This window comes from Podarcis liolepis, assembly GCF_965112155.1.
Source record: "Podarcis liolepis genome assembly, chromosome: Z".
In the NCBI taxonomy this organism is placed as follows: Eukaryota; Metazoa; Chordata; class Lepidosauria; order Squamata; family Lacertidae; genus Podarcis; species Podarcis liolepis.
The window spans coordinates 8,343,640-8,367,417 of NC_139570.1; the positions used below are offsets into that span (position 1 = coordinate 8,343,640).

At 44.6% G+C, this 23,778-nt stretch overlaps 2 protein-coding genes across 2 annotated transcripts; one reads left to right on the forward strand and one right to left on the reverse strand.

Moving 5' to 3' along the window:
* Positions 1–5,695: 5,695 nt before the first annotated feature.
* Positions 5,696–6,796, reverse strand: LOC310697909 (uncharacterized protein; the record flags this gene model as incomplete). The annotated part of the gene is made up of 4 exons (XM_083484512.1): positions 5,696–5,993; positions 6,120–6,199; positions 6,340–6,454; positions 6,747–6,796. 4 exons carry the CDS (start codon positions 6,794–6,796, stop codon positions 5,879–5,881), a joined length of 360 nt encoding a protein of 119 aa, XP_083340638.1. The 3' UTR covers positions 5,696–5,878.
* Positions 6,797–13,587: 6,791 nt separating this feature from the next.
* On the forward strand, positions 13,588–23,427 carry TMEM185A (transmembrane protein 185A). Its single transcript, XM_083486556.1, has 7 exons — positions 13,588–13,823; positions 17,946–18,122; positions 18,783–18,990; positions 19,691–19,774; positions 21,028–21,204; positions 21,868–21,991; positions 22,152–23,427. Exons 1-7 carry the CDS (start codon positions 13,786–13,788, stop codon positions 22,394–22,396), a joined length of 1,053 nt encoding a protein of 350 aa, XP_083342682.1. The 5' UTR covers positions 13,588–13,785; the 3' UTR covers positions 22,397–23,427.
* The last annotated feature ends 351 nt before the right edge of the window (positions 23,428–23,778 follow it).

Genomic DNA, 23,778 nt, shown 5'->3' on the forward strand with positions numbered 1-23,778 from the left:
AAAGATGCCCTTTTGGGGAAAAAAGAAATGAAGAAATGCTTAGCAGATGACAAACAAAAACCTCCTATATTGAACAGAATGAACAATGGTCATGCAATGATTTCAAAGGAACTGAGCAGTGGTGATTGGTACCTATTGGGGCTGGTGGCGCCTAAGACAGGGAGCCCAAACAGGAAGTTGAGCCAGCACCAACGGCAGGAAGCACAAGCTAATTCTCCTTTTATCCCCATCATGAGTTCTGTGAGGGCAGCACTGAGAATAAGGAGGAAGAACCTGACAGCTAAGGTCACCCTCTGGTCTGGATGCAAGTAAGGCAGGCCGGCAGGTGGGGGCTGGCAAAGGGCAGAATGAGGTTGGTGGGGCAATGCCCCATTTGCCCTAACACACCAGCCTCCGCTGGGTAGATGTGTGTTTCCTGTTGGGATTTTAGCTCCATTAAGGGGGATTGTCAGGACTGTGCTTGAATCTGAAGTCATGCAGGAGGCAGGATAAGGATCAAAAGCATAAAATAAATGGGTATAGAGAAAAATGTTGCAAACAATAGAAGCCAAGTATAGTAAATGAAAAGGACATGGGTGGCGCTGTGGGTTAAACCACAGAGCCTAGGACTTGCCAATCAGAAGGTTGGCAGTTCAAATCCCCGCGACAGGGTGAGCTCCCGTTGCTCGGTCCCTGCTCTTGCCAACCTAGCAGTTTGAAAGCACGTCAAAGTGCAAGTAGATAAATAGGTATCGTTGCGGCGGGAAGGTAAAAGGCGTTTCCGTGCGCTGCTCTGGTTCTCCAGAAGTGGCTTAGTCATGCTGGCCACATGACCCGGAAGCTGTACGCTGGCTCCCTCAGCCAATAAAGCGAGATGAGCGCCACAACCCCAGAGTCGGTCATGACTGGACCTAATGGTCAGGGGTCCCTTTACCTTTTATAGTTAATGAAAGCATTGTGCAACAGTTCAATATGCACAAGAACGCAGTGATCATTCACAAACAGCAATTGATTATAGCATCGTCTTCCCAGATTTGCTACGTTAAGGGCTCATTCAGAATTCCTATAGCACCACGTTTCCCAGGCACTGGTCCGCGCTTTAAAGTTCCATGTCCAAGAATGTCAGACCCTCCGAGTATCCCTATTTTCCAGGGACATCCCTGATTTGGAGAAGCCATCCCAGTTTCTGATTTGATCCCAGAATGTCCCACTTTTCCTTAGGATCTCTCTGGTTTCATTGGAGAAATGTTGGAGTTATCTGACCCTGAGCTGTCTGAGGGCAATCCTGTATATGGAAGTTTTTTTAAAATGTTTAATGTTTTATTATGCTTTTATATGTGTTGGAAGCTCCCAAAGTGGCTGGGACAACCCAGTCTGATGTGTGGGGTATAAATAGTAAAATTATCATTATGAAATGGGACGTCCCTATTTTCATAAGAGAAATGTTGGAGGGTATGGCATGTTGTTGTTGTTTTAATGTCCTGGTGCTTTTCCCAGGAAAAACAGTGTTTTACCGCTCAATCAGAGCAAATGGCTATGCATGGAAAACCCAGTTGCTGTTCGCTCCAATTCAGCGATGAAATGTGGGTTTTCCTGGAGAAAGAGCTGGGGCGAATAAAAAGTGCTCAGACACAGAGCTTCAAAGTCCAGACCTGTGCCTAGAAATGCAGCGCAAAAGAAGTCTGGATGAACCCTTGGTTAGCACTTCTAGTGGAGATGGGTCTTGACTGGGCTCTAAAGCAATACCATGGTTTATTGGTCTACAACCTTAATCATTCAACTAAGACCATGGTGCACTTTTCTCTTCTTCTACAAGAGTTAAAGTTGGCACAGTAAAGGAAGATATTTTGTTATTGCCAGTGGCTGCTTCTGTGAATGGATACTAAGCTTTATCACTCCCTGTAATAGTGAACTAAGGTAATGAGTGCCAAAAGGATTGCAGCCAAAATAGCACCACTTAGAAAAAAGATGAAAGGATCAGCTTGGTTGGGAGAATGCCCAAGGTTTGCTGAAGAAAGACCTGAAACACTAAAAAAGAAGAAGTCTTTTTCCCATTGTTACTGTCATATCCAGGAGCAGAATTACGGCACTACAACCTGGCTTGAGAGACTGTGAGGAAGGATTTCCAGCTCTGGTAAAACTCAGCTCAAATTAAGACTTGAATGTTATTAAACCCATTCCACTTGGAAGAAGTCTTCACCTTCCATATAATAATGGGTTTTTAATCTCCCATATCTGAACTGGCAATATATGAATGAGAACTGAAAGAAGATAAACCACTCAGAACACATTTCGGCTTATAAGCAGTATATAAATATTCCTATATACACACAAATGTCAGGCTGTCATCGCAAAGCGGTAGCACCCATTAGAAAATCTGTAGCGTTGCAGCACAATCCTAGATTTGCAAGAAGTCAGGGCAAGGGGAGGGGAACGAAAGAAAAGAAAGGGGTTTTGTTTAGAATTGCAGTTTTAAACAACAGCAGAGGTTTGAATAAAGCAGTGATGGAGGGACACAGAGGAGCTGTAAGGAATGGGGTTGGTTAAGTGGTTTGGTAGGGTTGGTGAGCTACATGAGCATGGGTAGCAGGCCCAAACAAACAGTTTTTCTTGAGATTTATGCCTCATAGTAAACAATCCAGTGTGCTTGTGTTTCAAAATCTCCCATTGTCCTCCTTCCTTCCTTTAACTTTCCCTTTTATCTTATTTCTGTTAGTTAGTTTGTTTGAACATTACTTTATTTGCTTTTTGTATAAACAATAAAATGACAACACCCAGCTTTTCAGTGATCTGGAAGCCTCTGGAATTCATAGCAGACATGTTAATTTGGAGAGGCATCCTGGAAAATAGAGAGTTTGGAAACAAAGACGTAGAGGATTTGGTAAGGCTTTGGGCAAAAGAGTAGCATGGGAAGACGTGGAACACGGTTCTGAGCAACTGTTTTGCTCCTGTCCCTGAATGGATGGATTGTGTGGCCACATAATCACCACTCCATCTAATTCAAATGTTCAGGGGCCAGTGCAAGTGCACAGCCTAAACAGTACCATCCATGCACAAAGAAGATGAATCAACCGCACTGGGAAAAGGGAAAGGAAGTCCAAAGACTTAGGAAAAATGAAACCTGAGAAAGGAACATCCAAAAAAAACAGTCCAATGAGGACTGATGTTCCTTCCAGACAACCAGTTTATTGGGCATTCATCTTGCTTTGTTTGCAGCGAGATTAGGTAGCATTGGCTACTTAATGATTATGATTTGCTTGGGAGCTTAGATAATTTTGCATCTAAGCAAGTGTTACCCCACACTTTCCAGTGCATTTTCCCATCACAAAAAGAAAGGGGGGGGGGAATCCAATATTTCGAGGAATTGGGTTTGTTATAAGACATCCCAATCAACTACAATTGTGCAATTTGAATTTGCGAGTATGTGGTTGAATCAGACCATGTTGGGGTGGGGAGCAGACGTGGTCTGGAATATTCTGAAGAAAGACATGGTGCTGCCTTACTGGAACAGCAGAACGCTACACTGCAACTTTTTGTTTGCATGTTCCACTTGACACAGAAGCAATGCAGTCTGAAAGAGGGTCTGTGAGCTTTTTTGCAAAGGTGAGCTGGAGGGATCAAGTCCTCTGAGGCCACCACCACTCCTAACCCCATGCAGACACTCCCTGAGAGATATCACAGATGAATAAAAAGAATGATTATGTTGTTTGTCTTCCGGAAGCAAAGAAAAGAAAAGAAAATCAGTGGCACTTTAAAGCCTAAGGAATTCATTGTGGCATTCATTTCCCATAGGCAATGCATCCAATGTGATAAAGCAGGCTTTCTAAGAAGAAGACTGCACATGTTGCTATGCTATCCCTTAAGCTTCAGCGAGGTTTGGACTGAAAGTTACTTTAGTAAAGAAGGTGGCTCAATTAAAAATGGCAAACATATTAGGGAGGGCAGTGATATGTTTGCATGCAGAAGGTCCCAAGTTCAGTCCCCAGTAGACTTCATTTCTGAAACCCTGGAGAGAAACTGCCTGTCAGTGAACACAGAGCTGAACCAGATGGACTCACTCTGCATAATCGACCACAAGCCACAGAACACACACACCATTTGAATGGCAATACCCATCAACTTGGGGGGTGGGGGGCTCAAATATTTTATTGGGGGGCAGAAGGGACCTCAGCCCCTAGGAGTTGGCTCCTATGCTAATAGATCCATGCAAAACTTTTTGTGGGAGTCCAAGATTTAAGCTTGTTGCCCCCTGCGGGGGGGGGGGTAAGCCCCGTCCAACATAATCGATCACATGACACGGTGCACGCACAGCATCAACGGGGGGGGGGGTCAAATATTTTACGGAGGGGGCCTGAAGACCCCTCGGCCCCTAGGAGTTGGCTCCTATGCCACTGCTTGTCACCTTGCCAATTGCCCTTCTACCCTTGTGGAGGAGACGCGCAGCCCGTCATTACCTTGCAGGAAAGCGAGGCGCTCCTCTGTCCCTCATCGATTCAGACGACGCCGTGGTCTGGGTCCCTGCAAATGTACCAGAGGATCACACAGAGAATGAGTAAGATCGCAAAGAGGAAGACAGCCACGAAGATCGCCTTGGCCACTGGGGAGACAAAAGTCTGCATCTTCTTTTTCCTCCTCCTCCTCCTCACCACGAGGCAGTGAGAGGAACGAGAGAGAAGGATCGCTCCAGCGCTCTGCCCCTCTAGACATCACAACCGGCATGCGACTAAAAGAGAAGAGACAGGAGAAAAGTTGCACACAGTACCAGGAGTCGCAGCTGGGTCCCCTGGGCGCGCATGCGTTCTGCCCAGTCTCTGTTTCGGAATGGACTCAGGACTCTTCTGCCGTGTAACACTTCGACTGCCAGGGCGCGGGAATACACCCTAAACCTCCTTGGGCGGTGTGATTAAGCGCGCTCTCTCTTTGCCTCCTCGGCTGTATTCGAGCAGAGGTCAATGTCTGCACGCAAGCGTGCCCGGTGTCCTTCCAAGAGGAGGCGGCGGCGGCTGCTGGATCTTGTACTGCCCAGGCTCTGCACCCCGTTGCTCTGGGCTTTATTTTCAAGCGCCACCGCTCTTCTTTGAAGACAAATAAATGCATGTAAAGTTTAGGGTTGGGTTTTATTTTGTTTCGCAAAATTTAGTTGCAGTGCGCAGCAACAGCTGAGTGTGGGTGAGTGGGGCGGGGGTCATCCCACCGATCACTTCTTTTCTCTGCAAAAGGGTCGTGTAATCAGTGTTCCAGATTCTGCAACGCGGGTGAGGGGATCAGGCTGTTGTTAGGCTGACAGGGCCCAATGAGAGCTCGTTTATGTAATTCATAAGATTACTATATTGTACCTCCTGACTGTAATAAAACCTCAAAGAACAAACAATAAGATTATCAGCCAAAAAAAAAAAGACATAAAAAAATTCCCAACTGTTTAAAACATTTTTTTAAAAAAATCAACATCAAGCTAAAAACCAGAATGAAATTCTACATGCCTGAATAGGCTTGGCACCAAGAAGAGTACTGTACAGGGAAAGCAGTTCCCTGATGTCAGTAGGCAGGGAGTTCCAAAATGTGAAGGTTACCACACTAAAAGATCAACTGCTTACAAATGTGGAACTTGACCAGGATGTCAGGAGCCTGCAAACACCAAATTGGGGGCCAAACAGGCTCTGTGCCCCAGAAATAGGGCAGTTCATTGAGTAAGGGATGGGGCCACCCCTGATGCCATCGGGGCACTTACACTGAGAAGGTGGAGGAGGGTGCCAGGGTTGGGGGATTCCATAAGGAGACTGCCCAGCAGGAGCCGGAAGTGCCTCTTCAGTTCCTGCGGGAAAAGAGAGAAGAGAGTTTGAATGCTGGGTTGGATTCTGCAAGTGTGTGACAAAGAGGAAGAAAGAGCCGTGAAGGGAAGTCAAAACAAAGGGCATACTTCTCTCTCCTCCTCCTTGGCCCCATTCAGCACGGCCTCCAACGTCCTGTGCAGGATCGCACTGATCATATCGCAGCTGAATTTGGGCCTCGTGGTGCTGCAGAGATGAAAGGGAGAAGGTTAGAGTCTCCCTTGCCCCTTCTCCCTCTCGCCTGCTCTTTCCCCATGGAGTTCTGCCCCCCTCCCCACCCACAACCCCATCCATGCCAAAGACCCCATTCACCTTAGCTGGAGGAGGGCCTCCAAGGCAAGGGCCAGGGTCAGGGGCTGATCCCTGAAGTGCTCCAAGGGCCCCAGGATGTCCTGGAAGAGAACAGAGGAGGAAAATCAGCTCCGACCCCAAACACCAGGCTTGGCTTTGCAGGGGAATGGCAACCCCATGCCCTAAGACGGCAGGGTCCTCCTCTCTGCAGATGCACAACCCCAGACCCCCCATCACTCACCAGAATGGCTTGGGCTGTCTCCTGCTTGGAGCACTTCAGGGATCCGGGCCCCCTGAGCTCAGCTGCCTGGCAGCTCTTGACGACCCCCAGGAGGTAGACTTGTTCATCCTCCAGACTTGTTCATCCTGAAATGGAAAAGTCAGGCTGTCAATTCCTCATGAGGGGAGGGCTTCTCCGCATCTGAGAGTGGGGGGCAAAGAGCCCGGGCAGCGGGGGGCAGGTCTGAGGGATCCAGTCCCTGCTCGTTTTCTCCAATACTCACCCCTGGGGCTGGGATGCGGAACCGCAGCAGAACTGCAAACAGAAGGACATGGGAAGAGGTGAGTCCTCTTTTGCATCCTTGGACTAATTGCCCCCATACCCATCCCCGCCCTCCTCTGTCCAAAAAAGGAGGGCCACTGGCTTACCTGGTGCCACGGGCTGCTCTGTGTCTGGCTGGGGGGGCACCCTGTGGCATTAAGCACCTGATCCTAGAAGAGATGAGCGGAAAAAGTGATTCAGATGCTGGCAGCCCCAATTCTTGGGGGGTGTTGGTGTGTGAGGATGGGCATCTGGAGAAAACAGTGAACCACTGCCGAATTGGCAAAACAGAAATACATATGTGGAGCCTAATCGATCCTTGCCGGCCCATCATGACCAATTCCTTCCATCTCTCTGCAGTTCAGTGACCTGAAGGGGCATCATCAGAGCCTGAAAGAGGCAGCCTAGAGCATGAAGGGCTGGCAGAGAGAGAAAGGAGGTCCCAAGTGCTCTGGGTTCAAGAGCTACGGCCATGCCAGGACCCAGAGAGCCTGACCCCCTCATTCATGCAGTCAAGCAGTATATAAATTTCATGAAGCAAATGAAATTTGGGTCATTCTTAACATTGTTACCGGATTTTTTGGAAAGGGTGGCGGGGGGTTTTCCCCTCCAGCAGGCACCATACCCCCCTACGACTGTACCCCAAATCAACACCTTCACTTCTGCAAATGTCCGCACAAAACACATCCTGACACAGTCCTTTCCTTTTTCTATTCCAAAGGCTCCCATAAATAAGGGTAGAACATTTGCCCTAATGAAGGCTGAGCCTTTCGCTCGCAAGGCACTCAACCAATCTGCTCAGACTATCCAAAGAGCTGTCCAATAGCAACCACTGAGCGCCATGAAACAGCACCCTCTAGAACAAAACACTGAGGGCACAAGGAGAAGGGGATGACAGAGGACCAGATGCTTGGACAGTGTTCTTGCTGCTACCAACATGAGTTGGACCAAACTGTGGGATGCAGTGGAAGACAGGAGTGCCTGGTGTGCTCTGGTCCATGGGGTCACAAAGAGTCGGACACGACTAAACGACTAAACAACAACAACAGCAACAACAACAACAGAACAAAGCACACAGGCACTGCAGCTGCCAACCAGCCGTGGCCTCTGCTCTACAAGTAGGAATTCCCACTGGGAAAAGGGAAAAGTCAGAACCAGCCATGAAAACCATTCTTGGTCCATTGAAACTAGTCTTTTAAGTTTCAGTCTAGGCTCTTGCACTACCAACCCAGCTGTATGCTTGTGAAACATGGATCACTTATAAACGCCATCTCCAACTCCTTGAAAGATTCCATTAATGGTGTCTCCGAAAAATGTGACACACCACTTGGGAAGGCAGGCGAACTAATACCAGTGTCCTGGAAGAAGCAAAGATCACCAGTGTTGAACCAATGATTCTTCAGCACCAACTTCGTTGGACTGGTCATGTCCAATGGCTGGGAAACACTGGCCTGCGAGCGCTCCAATAGGAAACAGCCTTTACCAAAGGTGTCATGGGTTTTGAAGACACTTGAACTCAGGATGCATGGGAGAAAGGAGCTAAGAGGAAGGCACGCTTGGCAAACCCTCACTGTGATCAACTCCCGCCCAGAAAACTATGTCCCTACTGTGGAAGGACGTGTGGATCCAGAATTGGCCTCCACAATCACTTATGGACTCACAGTTAAAACTCACTGCTCATGGAAGTTAATCTTACTCGGCTATGAGTGATAGAAGAAGAAGAAGAAGCAGCAGCAGCAGCAGCAGCTATCTGGTCGTAGCACTCGCCTACTCCTGCAGCAGGAAAACCTTCAAATATTCATATAAAAGCAATCCAACATCAGATTGACACCGTTCCAAGGCTGTTCTGCTCAGAAGAAAGATGGCTACCAGAGAAGGCACTTGGGACATGGCTAGGGGCAGCCATCATCCCTGAAGCATGAGACCACGTACACAGCAAGCCTTCTGCCAGGGTGATCATCACTGCTCTCCTGGCCAGACAGATAGCCACCTCAGGGACAAGAGTGGATCCAACCTACATGGATTGGGGACTTGGCCAGGACAATAAGGGGTACTCAACTTGGCTGGGAAACAGGACCATGTATATATTTTTCTTTGTTTTACTTAATGGGTGTGTGGAGGTCAAGGGAGGGACAGGGACAAACCTGAGACTCAGGTGTCCGCCAGAAAACCTCCCAGTTTGTGACACACACACTCCCCGGAGATGAAGAGAAAGGGATGCTACTTATAGTCTGCCCATGTTGACAACGAAAAGATCCCACCCTTCTATCTAAAGTAACTATCTAAAATGCCCACCCAAGCCTAAATCTGACCCCAACCCCAACCCCTGCCCTAAGTCTATACCTAACCCCCACCCTAACCCTACACTTAACCCTAACTATTCCTCTATCTAAAAAATGAAAATATATACAGAATACGCACAGGTGTGCACAAAAAACAAAAATATTAAAACAAAGAACAAAAAATAAAATAAATAAAAGTGTTAAAATAAAAGAATAAAAGAAAATCAAAATAAATCAAATCAAATAAAACTAATAAAACTAATAAATGAAATCAAAATAAGAAAACGAAAAAAGAGCAAATCACTCCTCCTCCTCTTACTCTCCACCAACTGCCACACCAACTGCCACCACCACCTCTCTCCTCTAAGCTCTCCTCACTAACCTACAATGGCTGTCTGCAAGTCAGTGGCTTTTAAATGAGAAGCAAGAGATGTCACAAAGGAGGGCGGGTCCTTGTCACCGTGGCAAACCCCCCCCCCCCCAGGACCTGGCCCCACCTGGCTCTTCCTGAGTGGTGATGCTCCTCTGTCAGAACTCGGAGGCACCTGCTGTTCCGCCTGCAGAATGCTCTAATCCCAAACTCTCTAGCCCTATGACTGGCTCTGCCACGACAAATCCATTTGTTTCTAAGGTGCTTGGTGGCTCTCTTTTTCTACGTTTGCTGCAGGGGGCTTAATAATATCTCTACCCTTCTGCACTCTGTGATTTAAGAGGGCATGGATTTGCAAGCATTTGTAACTTCTGCCACACAATTTTCAGGTGGAACTCAAATCAGGAGAGAAAAGGGTAAATGCAGCCTGCGCTTTCCATGTGGGGGGCACATTTCGTGGTGCATGCAAGATTAATGGTGGGCCATAACATTAAAGGCAGGCACGTTGTGGAACTGTCCGGCCTAAGTGGGGAAAGGAACCATCAAATTCGCTCATAAAACTTCTCTGGCATGGGAACACATGAATTCCAGAGCCATGGGCACATGAATGCTTCACAGTCTGTTGTTTTTCTGCAGAATTCACATTTGGAAATATGCCCAGTCGCAAAGAGCACATACCTGCTTCTTTCCAAAGGAGTGCTAAAATCAATTAACAAATTAACAAATCCTCAAAGAGGCAGGCCTGTTCCAGTCCCCATGTCAGATAGTCTCAAAGGGCGAAGAAGCCAGTGCAAATTTATCAGCAATTTCAGCAGACGTTGTGTTTAAAGAGTGCAGCAGCTACATTTGGGCTGACCAAAATTCTGGTACCTTGGCTGAGTGTCCTGGAGCATGCACAGAAATCCTTGATCTCCAAGGGGGATGTAGCATTTCAAAGACCACGGGGCAAATGTGCTCCTGAGCATATGCAGAATCCTTTTCCTCTGGTGAGGTGTGGGGAACCTTTGGCCCCCCCAGCTCTTGCTAGACTGCAACTCCTGTCAACTCCAGCAAGCAGGAGTTCAGCAACATCTGGAGGGCCAGAGGTTCCCCACACCTGAGCTAGAGACTGCGCAGGTATCTGTGGATTCTGGAGTCCCAGAATTCGCCTTAGGTATATTTTTTCATGGATGTTAGTGACTTCACCTACCTGATGTTGCGTAGGAGGTGACCTAGGATGAGATGGCTGGCAGGTACTCATGCTATGGCCTGGCTGACTTGCTTGCACAGTAAACAGGAGGCGAGTACTCAGTGTGTAATCTTATCACAGCAAAGAACGGTAGCAACTTCCCCAAATCTCTTGCTAAGCAGCAAAACTCTGTATTGCTGGGTCTGCCTGCTGGCAAATGTAACACTGAATTACAATGGTACAAAATAACTCAGCAAGCTAACATTTATCAAGAGTTAAACAAAGGTTAGTGTACTAAATATTATTTCCAATTCTAGGTAGTTTGCTATTGGAGAAATACCATATATGATTATAAAAATCTAAAGCAAAAATTATTTAAAAATATGATTTCATTTCTAGATCAGACAGACAAGATTTCTTCTACTATATATTTATTTCTTTATCATATACACACAAAGCTTCTATTTTTAAACAGGAAATATTTTTGTAACCTAAGGTCTGTTATACAAATCCATACAGATGTTCATTTTGTTACAGTTCTGTTAAGTTGTATACAAATTATAAAGATTCCAAGTTTTTTTATGTTCTGCCATGAGTCTATCGCGAGTTTTGCCATTACTGCATATTCTGATAGTTTCTCTTTCCATGCATCTATTCCAGGACATATGTCAGATTTCCATATGTTAGCCAACACCACTCTGACTGCTGTGGTCATATAACTAAATAGTTCCACTGACGATTTCACAATACAGTAGCTGAAGGAGTCATTCCCAACAGCATAGTTTTGGGGTCCAATGCAATTTTTATTTTATTTTTTACATTTTTTCATTTCGAAACGAACTTTCCTCCAAAACCTTTTGGTCTTTTCACAGGTCCACTATAAATGGAAGAAGGTTCCTTGAGGTCTATGACATTTCCAGCAATGTCCATTCATTTCATTATTCATCTTCTGTATATCTTTCAAAGTTATATACCATTGAAAGAACATTTTGATACAGTCATACCTCATGTTACGGCCATTTCAGGTTACGTGTTTTTGGGTTGCAGACTGCGGGAAACCCAGAAGTACCGGAACAGGTTACTTCCGGGTTTTGCCGCTTGCGCATGTGCAGAAGCGCCAAATTGTGCCAGCGCCTGCGCATACGCAACGCTTCAAGATGCGAACGCTGTGGGTTGCGGATATGCCTCCATCACGGATTACGTCCACAACCCGAGGTTTCACTGTACCAATTTTGTTTTAAGGCTTAACTTGCAGTGAATTTTATTCCTTTATTCATAATTGTTCTCATTGTTCCACTGTAAACTGTTCTTAAAAATTTTTCATCCATCTTGTCATATAATGTTTTGCTTGTTTGGGCTCGGTGTCATATCTGAGTAATAGTTTATAAATTTTACTGTTTGCCATACAGTCTTTCTTGAATCTGTATATTAGTTGACAGTATGTAAGCAGTTTCATATTTTTTCTCCTCTTTAATACTTCGGCATGTATTTGATCTGTTCTTGAAGATGAACCATATCTTGGTACAATATATAGTCGTACATTCTCTTCTCGGCTCTAATAATAATGTTCCAGTGGTGACATTAACAGTGCTGCTAAGGGCATTTTTGTGATTTTTGTAGTGCAACTCATGATTTTTGTGGTGCAGGCTGTGCCCCTGGCTGTGATGTATGAATTGATGGTGAGTTTGGGGTAGCTCAATGCATAAAGCATGAGGATCCATGAGGATCCATGCTTCGAAATCATGTTTTGGGGCCATGGAGTTGCCAGGAAGCCGTGGATACATGATTTTTGTGGTGCAGGCTGTGCCCCTGGCTATGATGTGTGATTTTATGGTGAGTTTGGGGTGGCCCAATGCAAAAAGCATGAGGATACATGAGGTTCCTGCTTCAGAACCACGTTTTTGGGCCACGGTATGTCCAGGAAGTCGTGGATCCGTGATTTTTGCGGTGCAGGCTGTGCCCCTGGCTATGATGTGTGTTTTGACTGTGAGTTTGGGGTGGCGCAATGCAAAATGCATGATTATCCATGAAGATCCATGCTTTGAAGCCATGGAGTTGCCAGGAAGCCATGGATATGTGATTTTTGTGGTGCAGGCTATGCCCCTAGCTATGATGTGTGATTTGACGGTGAGTTTGGGTTGGCCCAATGCAAAAAGCATGAGGATCCATGAGGATCCGTGCTTCGGAACCACGTTTTTGGGCCATGGTAAGGCCAGGAAGCTGTGGATCTGAGTTTTTGTGGTGCAGGCTGTGCCCCTGGCTATGATGTGCGATTTGACGGGGGGGTAGTTTGGGGTGGCGCAATGGAAAAAACGTGAGGATCCATGCTTCAAAGAGACATTTTTGGGCCACGGTGTCGCCAGGAAGCTGTGGATCCGTGATTTTTGTGGTGCAGGCTGTGACAATGGCCATGATATTTGATCTGATGGTGACTTTGGGCTGATCTAGTGCAAAAATCATGAGGATCCATGAGGATCCGTGTTTTTTAACCATGTTTTTGCGCCACTGCGGTACCATGAAACAGTGGATGCCTGATTTTTTTGGTTCTGCCCTTAGACACGTGGAGTAGAGTATCATGGTGTTTTTATTTTGTTTCAATATAAAAATCATATGAACTCATGAGGATCCATGTTTTTGTGGTGCTGCAGGGCGGCTAAGTGTTGGGTCCACGTTTTTTTATAGTCCAGTCTGTAGGCGTGCCTTTCAGATGTGATTTGACACTGGATTTGTTGGAGTTATTTTTTAAAGAGTGGAGGATCCCTGAGGATCCGTGCAGATCCGCCTTTAACCCAGACCCCCGGTTGAGCATTAATCTCAGAGTCGTGGATTCCGGCCTCACGTTAGGCAAAAAAAAATTCCTGCATTGCACGGGGACAGGGTTGGGCGCTAGATTGTGGTCCCTTAACCTATGTTGCGATTCCCTCCCCAGTTCCTTAGAAAAACCTTTTATCCCCTTGCCCTTCCCTGCGCAGCAACCGGGCAAAGCTTCGACGGCGCTCACGGCGCAGGCGCCTGATCGCCGCGCACGCGCACTGCCTTCCCAAGCCTTTAGCCGGCGGAGGTGGGCGGGGCACGAGCTTTCGGTGGTGGGCGGGGAAGGAGGGGGAAAAAAGCAGCCTTGGGCGCAAGGGAGTAGGGAGAGGAGGGGTAGCTGGGAACAGCCTCCGAGATCCCGCGCGTGCGCATCCGAGCGGCGGCGCAGGCGCAGTGCGGCCCGGCCGCTGTGAGGGGACGGGACAGGGCGGGCGGCTGTCGGGCGGCGGACATTTTTTGGGGGGGTCCCGCGATGCGCCCCCTGTGAGAAGGGCGGCGGAAGGCGGATCGCCATGAACCTGAGGGGCTTGTTTCAGGACTTCAATCCCAGGTGAGGCCGAGGCGGAGGCCGGGTCTGCGCGGGTTCAGAGGGGCCTCGGAAGGGCTGGAGGGGCGGCTATTGTTATTCGCGAGAAACCCTATTGTTCTTTTTATGGCTGCTATTCCTTGGCCCGCACCGTCGGAACTCCCTGCCACTTGAGGTCAAGGAGGCGCCTTCGCTGCTCTTTGTACTCTTTTCGGCCCCTGCTAATCGGGGGTGGGGGGTGGGAAGCCCACCCAGGTGCTTAGGAGGAAGCCGAGGTGAATCCTAAACACTTTTTGGCATTTCGGCTTCCGCGTGTTGTGAATTTTTCCTCGATTTTACTGGGGCGGGGAAGGGAAGAGTGTTGCAAACCGCCTCGAGGGGTGTCTCTCTCTCTCCTTTTTTAAAACAATCAAGTGGTGCATGTCTTACGAAGTAAATAAAATAAAACGGATGGCATTTTAAAAAACAAACCATAAACCAGTGCTTATACCTTATAAACCGATATATATATATATATATATATATATATATATATATGGATGGCATAATTTGTTCATCTATCGCGTCCTGCTGAAGCTATTGCTGAAGATAAAATACACAAAGCAGACGAAATGGAAACCAGAAAGTTTTGTCAGATGAGAGAGCCTGCTTCTCCCGATGGATTTTAACATAACATCCCCACATAGTCTTTGACGTTTTACTATGTTTTTTATGTACTGTAAGCCACCCAGAGTGGCTAGGGAAACCCAGCCAGATGAGCGGGGTATTATTATTATTATTATTAATTGCTTTCAAATTACAAAGCAGGCCGCTTACGTCCCCCCCAATTGTTGACATCTGTCTGTCGTCTGACAGTGAAGTCAAACTGTTGGGAGAGTGCCCCCAATAATACAAAGTTAAATCAGATACACAGTTGACCTCCTAAAACCTAGAGCTTTAAACCTTTGAACAAGACCTGCTCTTAGGTCCTTGTGGATTGGTCTAAACCAGTTAGTAGCCTGGTAGATCTTCATGAACATTGCCTCCACATGGACAAGCTCCCACTTCACAAAGTATGTGGAGATAGATATCTTCCTTTGAATGTGGCAGAGTGTACAGGCTGGAACCACAAGACTATAAATGCTTTTTTCTTCATTTGACATTTGGTGATGCTGGTTACATAGTGAGGGTGAGGTGTCTGAATGGTTTGGCCTCCCAAGGGGCACATGCAGGCAGGCAGGCAGGCAGAAGTGCAATCAGCACAAAAATCATGCTTTAGAATGTGAGATTTCATCTTGCCACATGACATCTCTTCTTTTAAAATAAAATAAAATTACTAGTTGCTTTATCTTGCCCAGGGGCAATCCAAAGCAACTTAATTTTTTTGTGTGGGGGAGAGAATCTCTCATTAAGCATGAGGGGCATGAGCTGACGGTGTGTGTGTGTGTGTGGTATGCATATACACATTCATAACATTCTCCTAGGAGCACAGGATAGTATTTGGGTGTGTGGCATTGAAAAGTATGGTGCCTTTGTAGCTGGAAGTTCCATGGTCTATTGGCTGGTAGCTGCGGATGCTGCATGGAGCCTGGGGTGGTAAAAGGTGTTCCTGAACTTGAAGCAAGTATCTGGGGTAGTGGAATGCAGGAGAGAAGTATTTCCCATAGCTAAGCTGCTGGGGAGAAAAGCAATACATTTAGCTCCATTTATGTATGACATACTAACAACTTCGGTTTGATTTAAAAGGCGATTAGATAAATTCATGGAGCTGATAAGGCTTTCACTGGCTGCTAGTATGCTTACCTACCATTGAATACCAGTTACTAGGGGACAGCAGGTGAAAAGACATACTCCATCTTTTTGTGGGCTTCCCACAGGCGTTTGGTTGGCTACCATGGAAAACAGGATGCTTGACTATATGGGCTTCTGGTTTGATCAGTAGGGCTCATGTGCTTGCATTCCTAAGGAGAGTTCCTTTTAAGCATGGATGCAGTGACATGAAAGAGAATCTCCTTAGGTTAAAACCAATGGTAGCTTTATTAGAGTGGGTAACTTGTTGTGTAAGGTGCAGCACATGTTTTTTGCCAGTCTCTCTACCAGCTTCAGACCCCTGAAAAACGGTACTTTAGGGTTAGGAAACTCCCTGGAAGAGCATGGAATATTGCACAGCAGACCGTAGTAGTTATAGGGGGATCAGTGAAAATTGAGTGACCTGCATGATTGGAAGAGCTTTCCACAAAGCCATCAGTGTCCATATTTTTAGGTATTTATAACTCACACTTGCATCTTCCTTCTAGAAGCTCACGTAGGAAGATGCAAGTGTGAGTTATAAATACCTAAAAATATGGACACTACATGAAGTTGGGAGATTGCAGCCATCCTGGAATCATTGTGGCTGAAGGGAGACTTGAGACCCAGCCCAGCTTGATTCAAGGCCATGCTGTCAGCTACACTGGCCTTGTAAATAAGGTGAGTACAGGCAACCCCCCATTTACCTGGAGATTACTTCTGAGGCACAGTGAAATCACGTAAATTTTAAACACCATTGGAAAAGCCTGCGAACACGTTGCCCTGCCTAGCCCCTTTTTGTGATTCTTTTTTTGGGTTACTTGGGTTCAGTGCGATGCGCAGTTGCGCACGTACTGAACACATGTAAATTGAGGGGCGGGGTGCCTGTAATAAAAATTACTAGTCTGCCGGCAGAAAAGAAACGGGTCCATCCTTCCTTCAACATCTGCATTTCTGTAGTAGGTACAGAACAGGTGGCATCCCACTTCTGGCAGCCTGCTTGGTTTCTGTGCTGATGACATCAGATGAATGAAGAGCTCCATCCCTCTTTTGCCAGTCTGCTTATTCACCTGCATGGAATTCATTATTTATGTCATGGCTGCCAGGCTGTGGTTTAAATACAAAGTTCAGTTGTGGAGTAGGTGTGGTTACGGCATTTTAGTGGTTTTTGTTAATATACTCCAGTTCAAAGTGGTAATCTTTACAACAGCCCTGTGAGGCAAGCCAGCATTCAGGTTCTCCAATATTGTAGTTATGGGCTGACAGAGAGTGATTTGACTAAAACAACTTAAAGAGGTGAGATTTGATACAGGGACTTTTTGAAACATGCTGCACTGGTTTCAGTCAAAGGTCTTTCTAATCCAGCATCCTGTTTCCATTAGTGGCTAGCCAGATGCTTCCAGGATGACCACAGACTTGCTTGAAAGGAATAACCCTGCCTTGTTTGTCTCGTGACAACTAGCGTTCAAAGGTTTTCTACCTCTGTATCCCGAGGTTCCTATTATGACTAAGTTGCTAGTAGAGCTTTATGTCACTTAGCTTGTACATCACACCCTATCTATTACTTCTTTGGAGCAACAAATGAAAACTGGGACATATAAATTATGGAAGGCTTAAGTCTTATAAAGAGAAAACCAGAAAAGTGTTTTTTGTTTGGTTTTTTTTTTAAAAAAAACATTGAATAGAATTAGTTCCAGGAAAGTATGAATATTGTGGGGAAACAGCTGGGTTTTAAAAACATACTGCTTTTTACGAGGTAAAATGGAATTAATCTATTGTGGATTGAATTTTATGACTCATCATTACTTGCCTAACTCCTTGGGATGGAGTAGGGAAAAAGCAAATACATACCCTGTTATGAGGTTAAAGGTAAAGGGACCCCTGACCATTAGGTCCAGTCGTGACCAACTCTGGGGTTATGGCGCTCATCTCGCTTTACTGGCCGAGGGAGCCGCCGTACAGTTTCCAGGTCATGTTGCCAGCATGACTATGCCACTTCTGGCAAACCAGAGCAGCGCACTGAAACGCCGTTTACCTTCCCGCCAGAGTGGTACCTATTTATCTACTTGTACTTTGACGTGCTTTCAAACTCCTAGGTTGGCAGGAGCAGGGACCGAGCAATGGGAGCTCACCCCGTTGCGGGGATTTGAACTGCCAACCTTCTGATTGGCAGGTTCCTAGGCTCTGTGGTTTACACCACAGCGCCACCCGCTTCCTTTTGTTGTGAGGTTAGTCTTCAAAAATAGAGGTGGGTTAATGGCCATCTGAGGCATTTCTCATGTGGAAGAGGGTCTTCTGTCCCCGTCAAGTGGAAAAATAATCCCCCAATCTAGTGTGTATAAATAAATCATTCTCTCTCTTTTTTAATCCCCCCCCCAGCAAATTTCTTATCTATGCCTGCCTGCTGCTCTTCTCAGTTTTGCTTTCTCTTCGTTTGGATGACAAGATTCAGTGGAGCTACTGGGCAGTGTTTGCTCCAATATGGCTGTGGAAGTTGATGGTAATTGTGGGCGCCTCAGTAGGAACTGGAGTATGGGCACGAAACCCACAGTATCGGTAAGAGTAATATACTTTTTGTGTATTTAAATCATCTGTGGGTTAATTCATGTAAAATTTGTGGTACAGTGGTACCTCAGGTTAAGTACTTAATTCGTTCCGGAGGTTCGTACTTAACCTGAAACTGTTCTTAACCTGAAGCACCACTTTAGATAATGGGGCCTCCCGCTGCTGCCACGTCGCTGGAGCCCAATTTCTGTTCTCATCCTGAAGCAAAGTTCTTAACCTGAAGCACTATTTCTGGGTTAGTGGAATGTGTAACCTGAAGCGTATGTAACCTGAGGTACCACTGTATAACCACTGAGAGTGCTTGTGTGGGCCCTGTTGCTACACAATCTTATGTCCCTCGCAGTACTGCTTTTCAGATGGGGTTAGGAGCATGGTAGTTTAGTAGATGACCTTAACCAAAAAAACAAGTCCTCTATGCAGTTAGTGCCACTTTGGAAGATGGCATGTTAGCAATTATCCTGTGGTTACTTATCTATGTACACCCCGTGAACACAACAGGTGACCTTTTCCCATAAGGGTATAGCATCTTTGCAGAAAGTATAAGTAATATGTAGAGAGCAGGCTAAGTCAAATCCTCGTGAATGTGTGGACAAAGTTGTATTGTTCATCTAACATAATACTTTATATATATTTTTTCTGCCCCCCCTTTAGTGCAGAAGGAGAAACATGTGTGGAGTTCAAAGCCATGTTAATTGCAGTTGGTATCCACTTGTTACTGCTGATGTTTGAAGTGCTAGTCTGTGATGGGATTGAGAGAGGAACCCGCTTCTGGCTTCTAGTCTTTATGCCGTTGTTCTTTGTGTCTCCAGTATCCGTTGCAGCTTGTGTTTGGGGCTTTCGGCATGACAGATCTCTGGAGGTGAGACTGCTGGATGGGTGGGTGAGTGCTGTGGTGGGGGTTGAGGGCTCTAATTTATAATTCAAGTTTATAAACTGAAAATTTCTGTTTCTATCTCAGTTTTCTTTTGAACCATGTTGTAAATAAATTTTTAGTAGATGTATATATTATATCATATTATATTGCTTAGCATGGAAAAGTAATTGTGCTGGCTCCTAGAGAGTTGATCAGGGTGGCTTTCCTACTTCAGGCCTGCTGCCCTGAGCTATACCATACTTTGGCTTGGTGTTACATTCCAAATTAAGTCATATGGTTTATCTGTCCCAGACAGGTTTTCTATGGAAAACCACAGAACACACTCTTAGTTTCAGCATGCCCTGGCCCCAATGAGCCAAATTTGACAGGTAGGCAGGACATTGTGTATGATGTCAGGTGCAGGGTGGGCATGGCTTCCCAAAAATGGCATCATGAGACAAATTGGGAGGCCTACTGGGCCAGATTTGGCCCCTAGGCTAGAATGCCCGAAGGGCCTTATTAACTTCCTGTTTATGTTTCAGTTGTGGTGGCACACTCATAATAATTGCATTCAAGGAGCAAAATGTTTAGCTCAAAAATTATGTACAGGTGCTGTGTTGAGAGTATTTTGACTGTGGTAGCATTCTAGGGGGGTGGGGATGAAACCCTATTTGATTCTGACATGCCTGCTTTTATTCTTTCCTAGCTGGAAATCCTGTGTTCTGTCAATATTCTCCAGTTCATATTCATTGCACTCCGACTGGATGAAATTATCAAGTGGCCATGGCTTGTACGTAAACTGTGCTCATTTTTAATGATATTTTCAAAGGTTTAAGGTTTTATGCAAATGCTAAGTGTGATGACTATCTAAGGAAAATGGGTTTTTTAATTATGGCATACACGGAAACCTGAGCAATAATCCACGAAGCAAATTGACCACTTGTTTTAACAAACCTTAAGATGCATCGTAAATAGTAGGTGAGCCTTCTGTATTTATTGTTTCTTCAATTTACAAGCCACACTTTTATTAATAGGGTGACATACAACTAAAAAACAAGTACGGCAAAATCATAATGAAAAGCAGATAACCTGTAGCAAAATCCTCAAAAATACCACTAAAATCATAAAGCAACCTTAAAACTTGTGATAAAAACATAATGGAATACCTTGGCAATTTTTTAAAAAAATTGCCTGCTTTCTGAAATCCATAAGTAAGTTCCAGGCATTCTACATCTAAGGTACGGTGGATGAGAAAGCTCTCTTTGTGGTCACCATGTACTTATTCAGGTGTTGGTGGGAATTCAGAGGGCCTCGGATGAATAACAAAGAGTTTGGAAGACGCTTCATGCAGAGAAGATGAAGAAAGACGTGAGCAGAATAAACAGTAAATGAAATTTAGGCTGCCATGATGTCCATAAGACATTATAAGGGTTTCTGTGCTGCAAGGACAAACTATAAAGGTCTCCTTTTCAGATGTGTGTCTGATATGGTCTTCAGAATGTAAGCTGAAAATTACATTGAAAGACATCAAGCACATTAGTGGTGGTTTTATCTTAGTCTCCTGCTTCATAATGTGTCTTCCATATGAAGACAATATTGACACTGTAAGCTCTGTGAAACCAGTTGCCCCCTCCCCCCCGCCCGGACTGATATCTCCATTATATTATACCCCTCACCCGACACCACTTTCTAGTATATGGATACATGAAGAAACTCCTCTCTAAGTTTTAGACTTCAAGTGAAGCAAAGTTCATCTTTTAAAATAAATCTTGTTTAAGTATTGTACTAAGGCAAAACTTCTTAAAGCTGTGGTGGGGAGGAGATAGATTTATAGTTCCAAGTACTGTGTGTTTTTGAGGTAGGTTCATCTGATTGCATGACTGTTGTTAAAGCTAAAGAGTCTCTGTTTGGTTTTAAAGGAGCTGCACTGAAAGGATTTTCAAACACGATGACAAATTTCAGAACTGGTACTACCTTCATAGGAAAACTGGGCAGCTTTTTTGACTGATAAGTGAAAGCATTCTCTCCCTACTTTATTCGCAGGTTGTCTGTGTCCCTCTGTGGATCCTGATGTCCTTTCTGTGTTTGGTTGTGCTCTATTACATTGTCTGGTCAGTCCTATTCTTACGCTCAATGGATGTGATTGCTGAGCAAAGAAGAACTCACATAACAATGGCCATCAGTTGGATGACAATTGTAGTTCCATTACTCACCTTTGAAGTAAGCAAAAAACTATGAGGTTGGAATATTGTCTGGGAGATCATTCACAGTTCTTTTAATAGTGTGCCTTTTTAGAGGCAGTCACAGTTGCAAATGGAGCTGCTGTTGTGAATAAGATTTTCACATCAAAATGGGAAGTGTGTCTTAGTGTTGGGAGGGCATAACAATGAGTATTGAGTGCCTGATTTCTGTGATCTCTGTAAATTGTACATACTAAGCACATTTTTGCATAGGCATCTTGCATAGCTTCTTTCACTTCTAGTTGCAAAGAGTTATTTTGCAACTAGTTTCTAGTACTTGCAACTTCAAATACATTTTCAAACTATATTTGTAGTTGCAAGTACTAGAAACTACTGAGGCTGTCGGTATTCTCCACCCAGTACCAAACTGTGTCAAATACGCAGTCATGACTAAAAAAGGCCTCCTTGAAAACAGACACATGGCTGTCTGAAAGGTTTGCTAGCCCTATGAGACCTGTGAATGTAAGATAATGTCTAGAATTGGGTTCCTACTAGGTTTGGAAAAATTTCACATTCATGGTCATGATGCCTAGGAATTTCAGCCACCTGCTAGATTGGTGCCTAGGACATTAAAATAATCCTGTGTTCTTAAGGAAGGGGATGTATTAAGCTTGAAACTGAAACTCCCTGATTGTCTTTCTAGATCCTGCTTGTGCACAGATTGGATGGACACAATACATTCTCATATATACCTATATTTGTTCCTCTCTGGCTCTCACTGATAACTTTAATGGCAACAACATTTGGACAGAAAGGAGGCAATCATTGTAAGTATTCTGCAGAGAAGCCTTCTCCTTGTTCTTCTCATATTGAAATAACATCCTGTCATTTTTACGTGCAGCAGAAAGAGATCTGTTTGTTTTGCTTCTTGGTTTTTGGTCAGTTTCATTTTAGACTGAAGGTCTCAATAATCCTTTGTTTGTACAGGGTGGTTTGGAATCCGCAAAGACTTCTGTCAGTTTCTACTTGAAATTTTCCCATTCCTAAGAGAGTATGGCAATATTTCTTACGATCTGCATCATGAAGATAATGAAGAAGCAGAAGAAACCCCTGTCCCAGAACCTCCGAAAATAGCTCCAATGTTTCGGAAGAAGACTGGAGTGGTCATTACTCAGAGTCCTGGGAAATACGTTATACCGCCTCCCAAATTAAACATTGATATGCCAGATTAAAAGTGAACTCGGCCATGTAGCACATAGCTAGGACTGACTACTCCCTGTTAAATCACAACTGGGAATCAGTGGCCAACTTTTATGTCATGCCTTCATTTTTGTTTATGGATAGCTGTGTCTGCTTTAATGGCTTGTAATGTAGATAATGTAGATTTGTTTTAATATAATTAGAGAGTTTCAGTGTATTTGCATATGAAATACCACGCCAGTAAAACAAATGAGAATGCAATTGCTGGGATAAGGTTCACAAATGGAAAGCATTTTATCAGGTCTCATGTTTATGGCATATACTCTTGGTTTGGCCGTGAGCATTGAACCATCAGAGTTTGTTAGCTACGAAGTCCAAGTTTTTACACAGTACAATTAAGAATTTAAAATAACTATCCTACCTAATGAGCATCAAACCTGCCTAGTTACAGATGGGCAAGCCATGTTGAAATCAGTGGCCTTTGCACACATGTAACTTGTGGGCTGGATTGTACCCACAGTGTTTTAGAGAAGTGGAAAATGCGGCTTTATTTGTTAATCTTCCTGCTTTGTTTTAATTAAAGCTTGCCTGTATAGTATTTATGTGAATTTTGGCAATGTAATATATTTTAAAACTGTACAGTATAAATATGTAAAAGTATTTTTTTAAAGGGCTGTGTGAAATGCATAATCTATTGTGAGCGACAAATTTTGTGTCAATCTGTACACTCAACTTCCATTTATGTTAATATACCATAGTCACACGGTGGTATATCAGCATGCTCCTTAGCCTCTTAATTTCACTATTAAACCATGAACACTGTGCTTCAGCATGTTCTCAGGTAGGACTTCTAGGTTCTTCCACTGTTAATGGATCAAATTACCTTGATAAAGATATGTAAATTATTGTGTAAATAACCACAATCTTTGTACTGTAGAGGAAAAGGGAAAGTACTAGCTTTTTGAAAAGTTGCTTTTCCACTTTTGTTAAAATGTAATTGTTCGTTAATCTTATTTCTCAGTCTCCAAATTTTTGGCTGGTCAATAAAGTATCCTGTATTGCTTGCTTAGCTCTCTATTTTCTACAAAGCATATAATAACTCAATAGTTTCATAGACATACTTCCAAACTCCCTGATTAGGAACCAGGGTTGGGATGTGCCCATGATGAAGTAGCATATTCTGTTTGGTAAAAGCATATTCTGTTTGGTAAAATTCCTGATCTTTAATGGAAGAAAAATACATGACATAGGATTCATTTATAAGCCATTTCGTGATGGCATGGGCATTCTCTAGATTTACCATTTAGGTTCTAAATGACAGCAATAGTAAAAATCAACTTAAGAAGTCCTATTGTGCTCGGTTCAAAAACTGAGCAGAAAGCAAAAACTTGGTGGTTCAGTTCTGTGAACACTT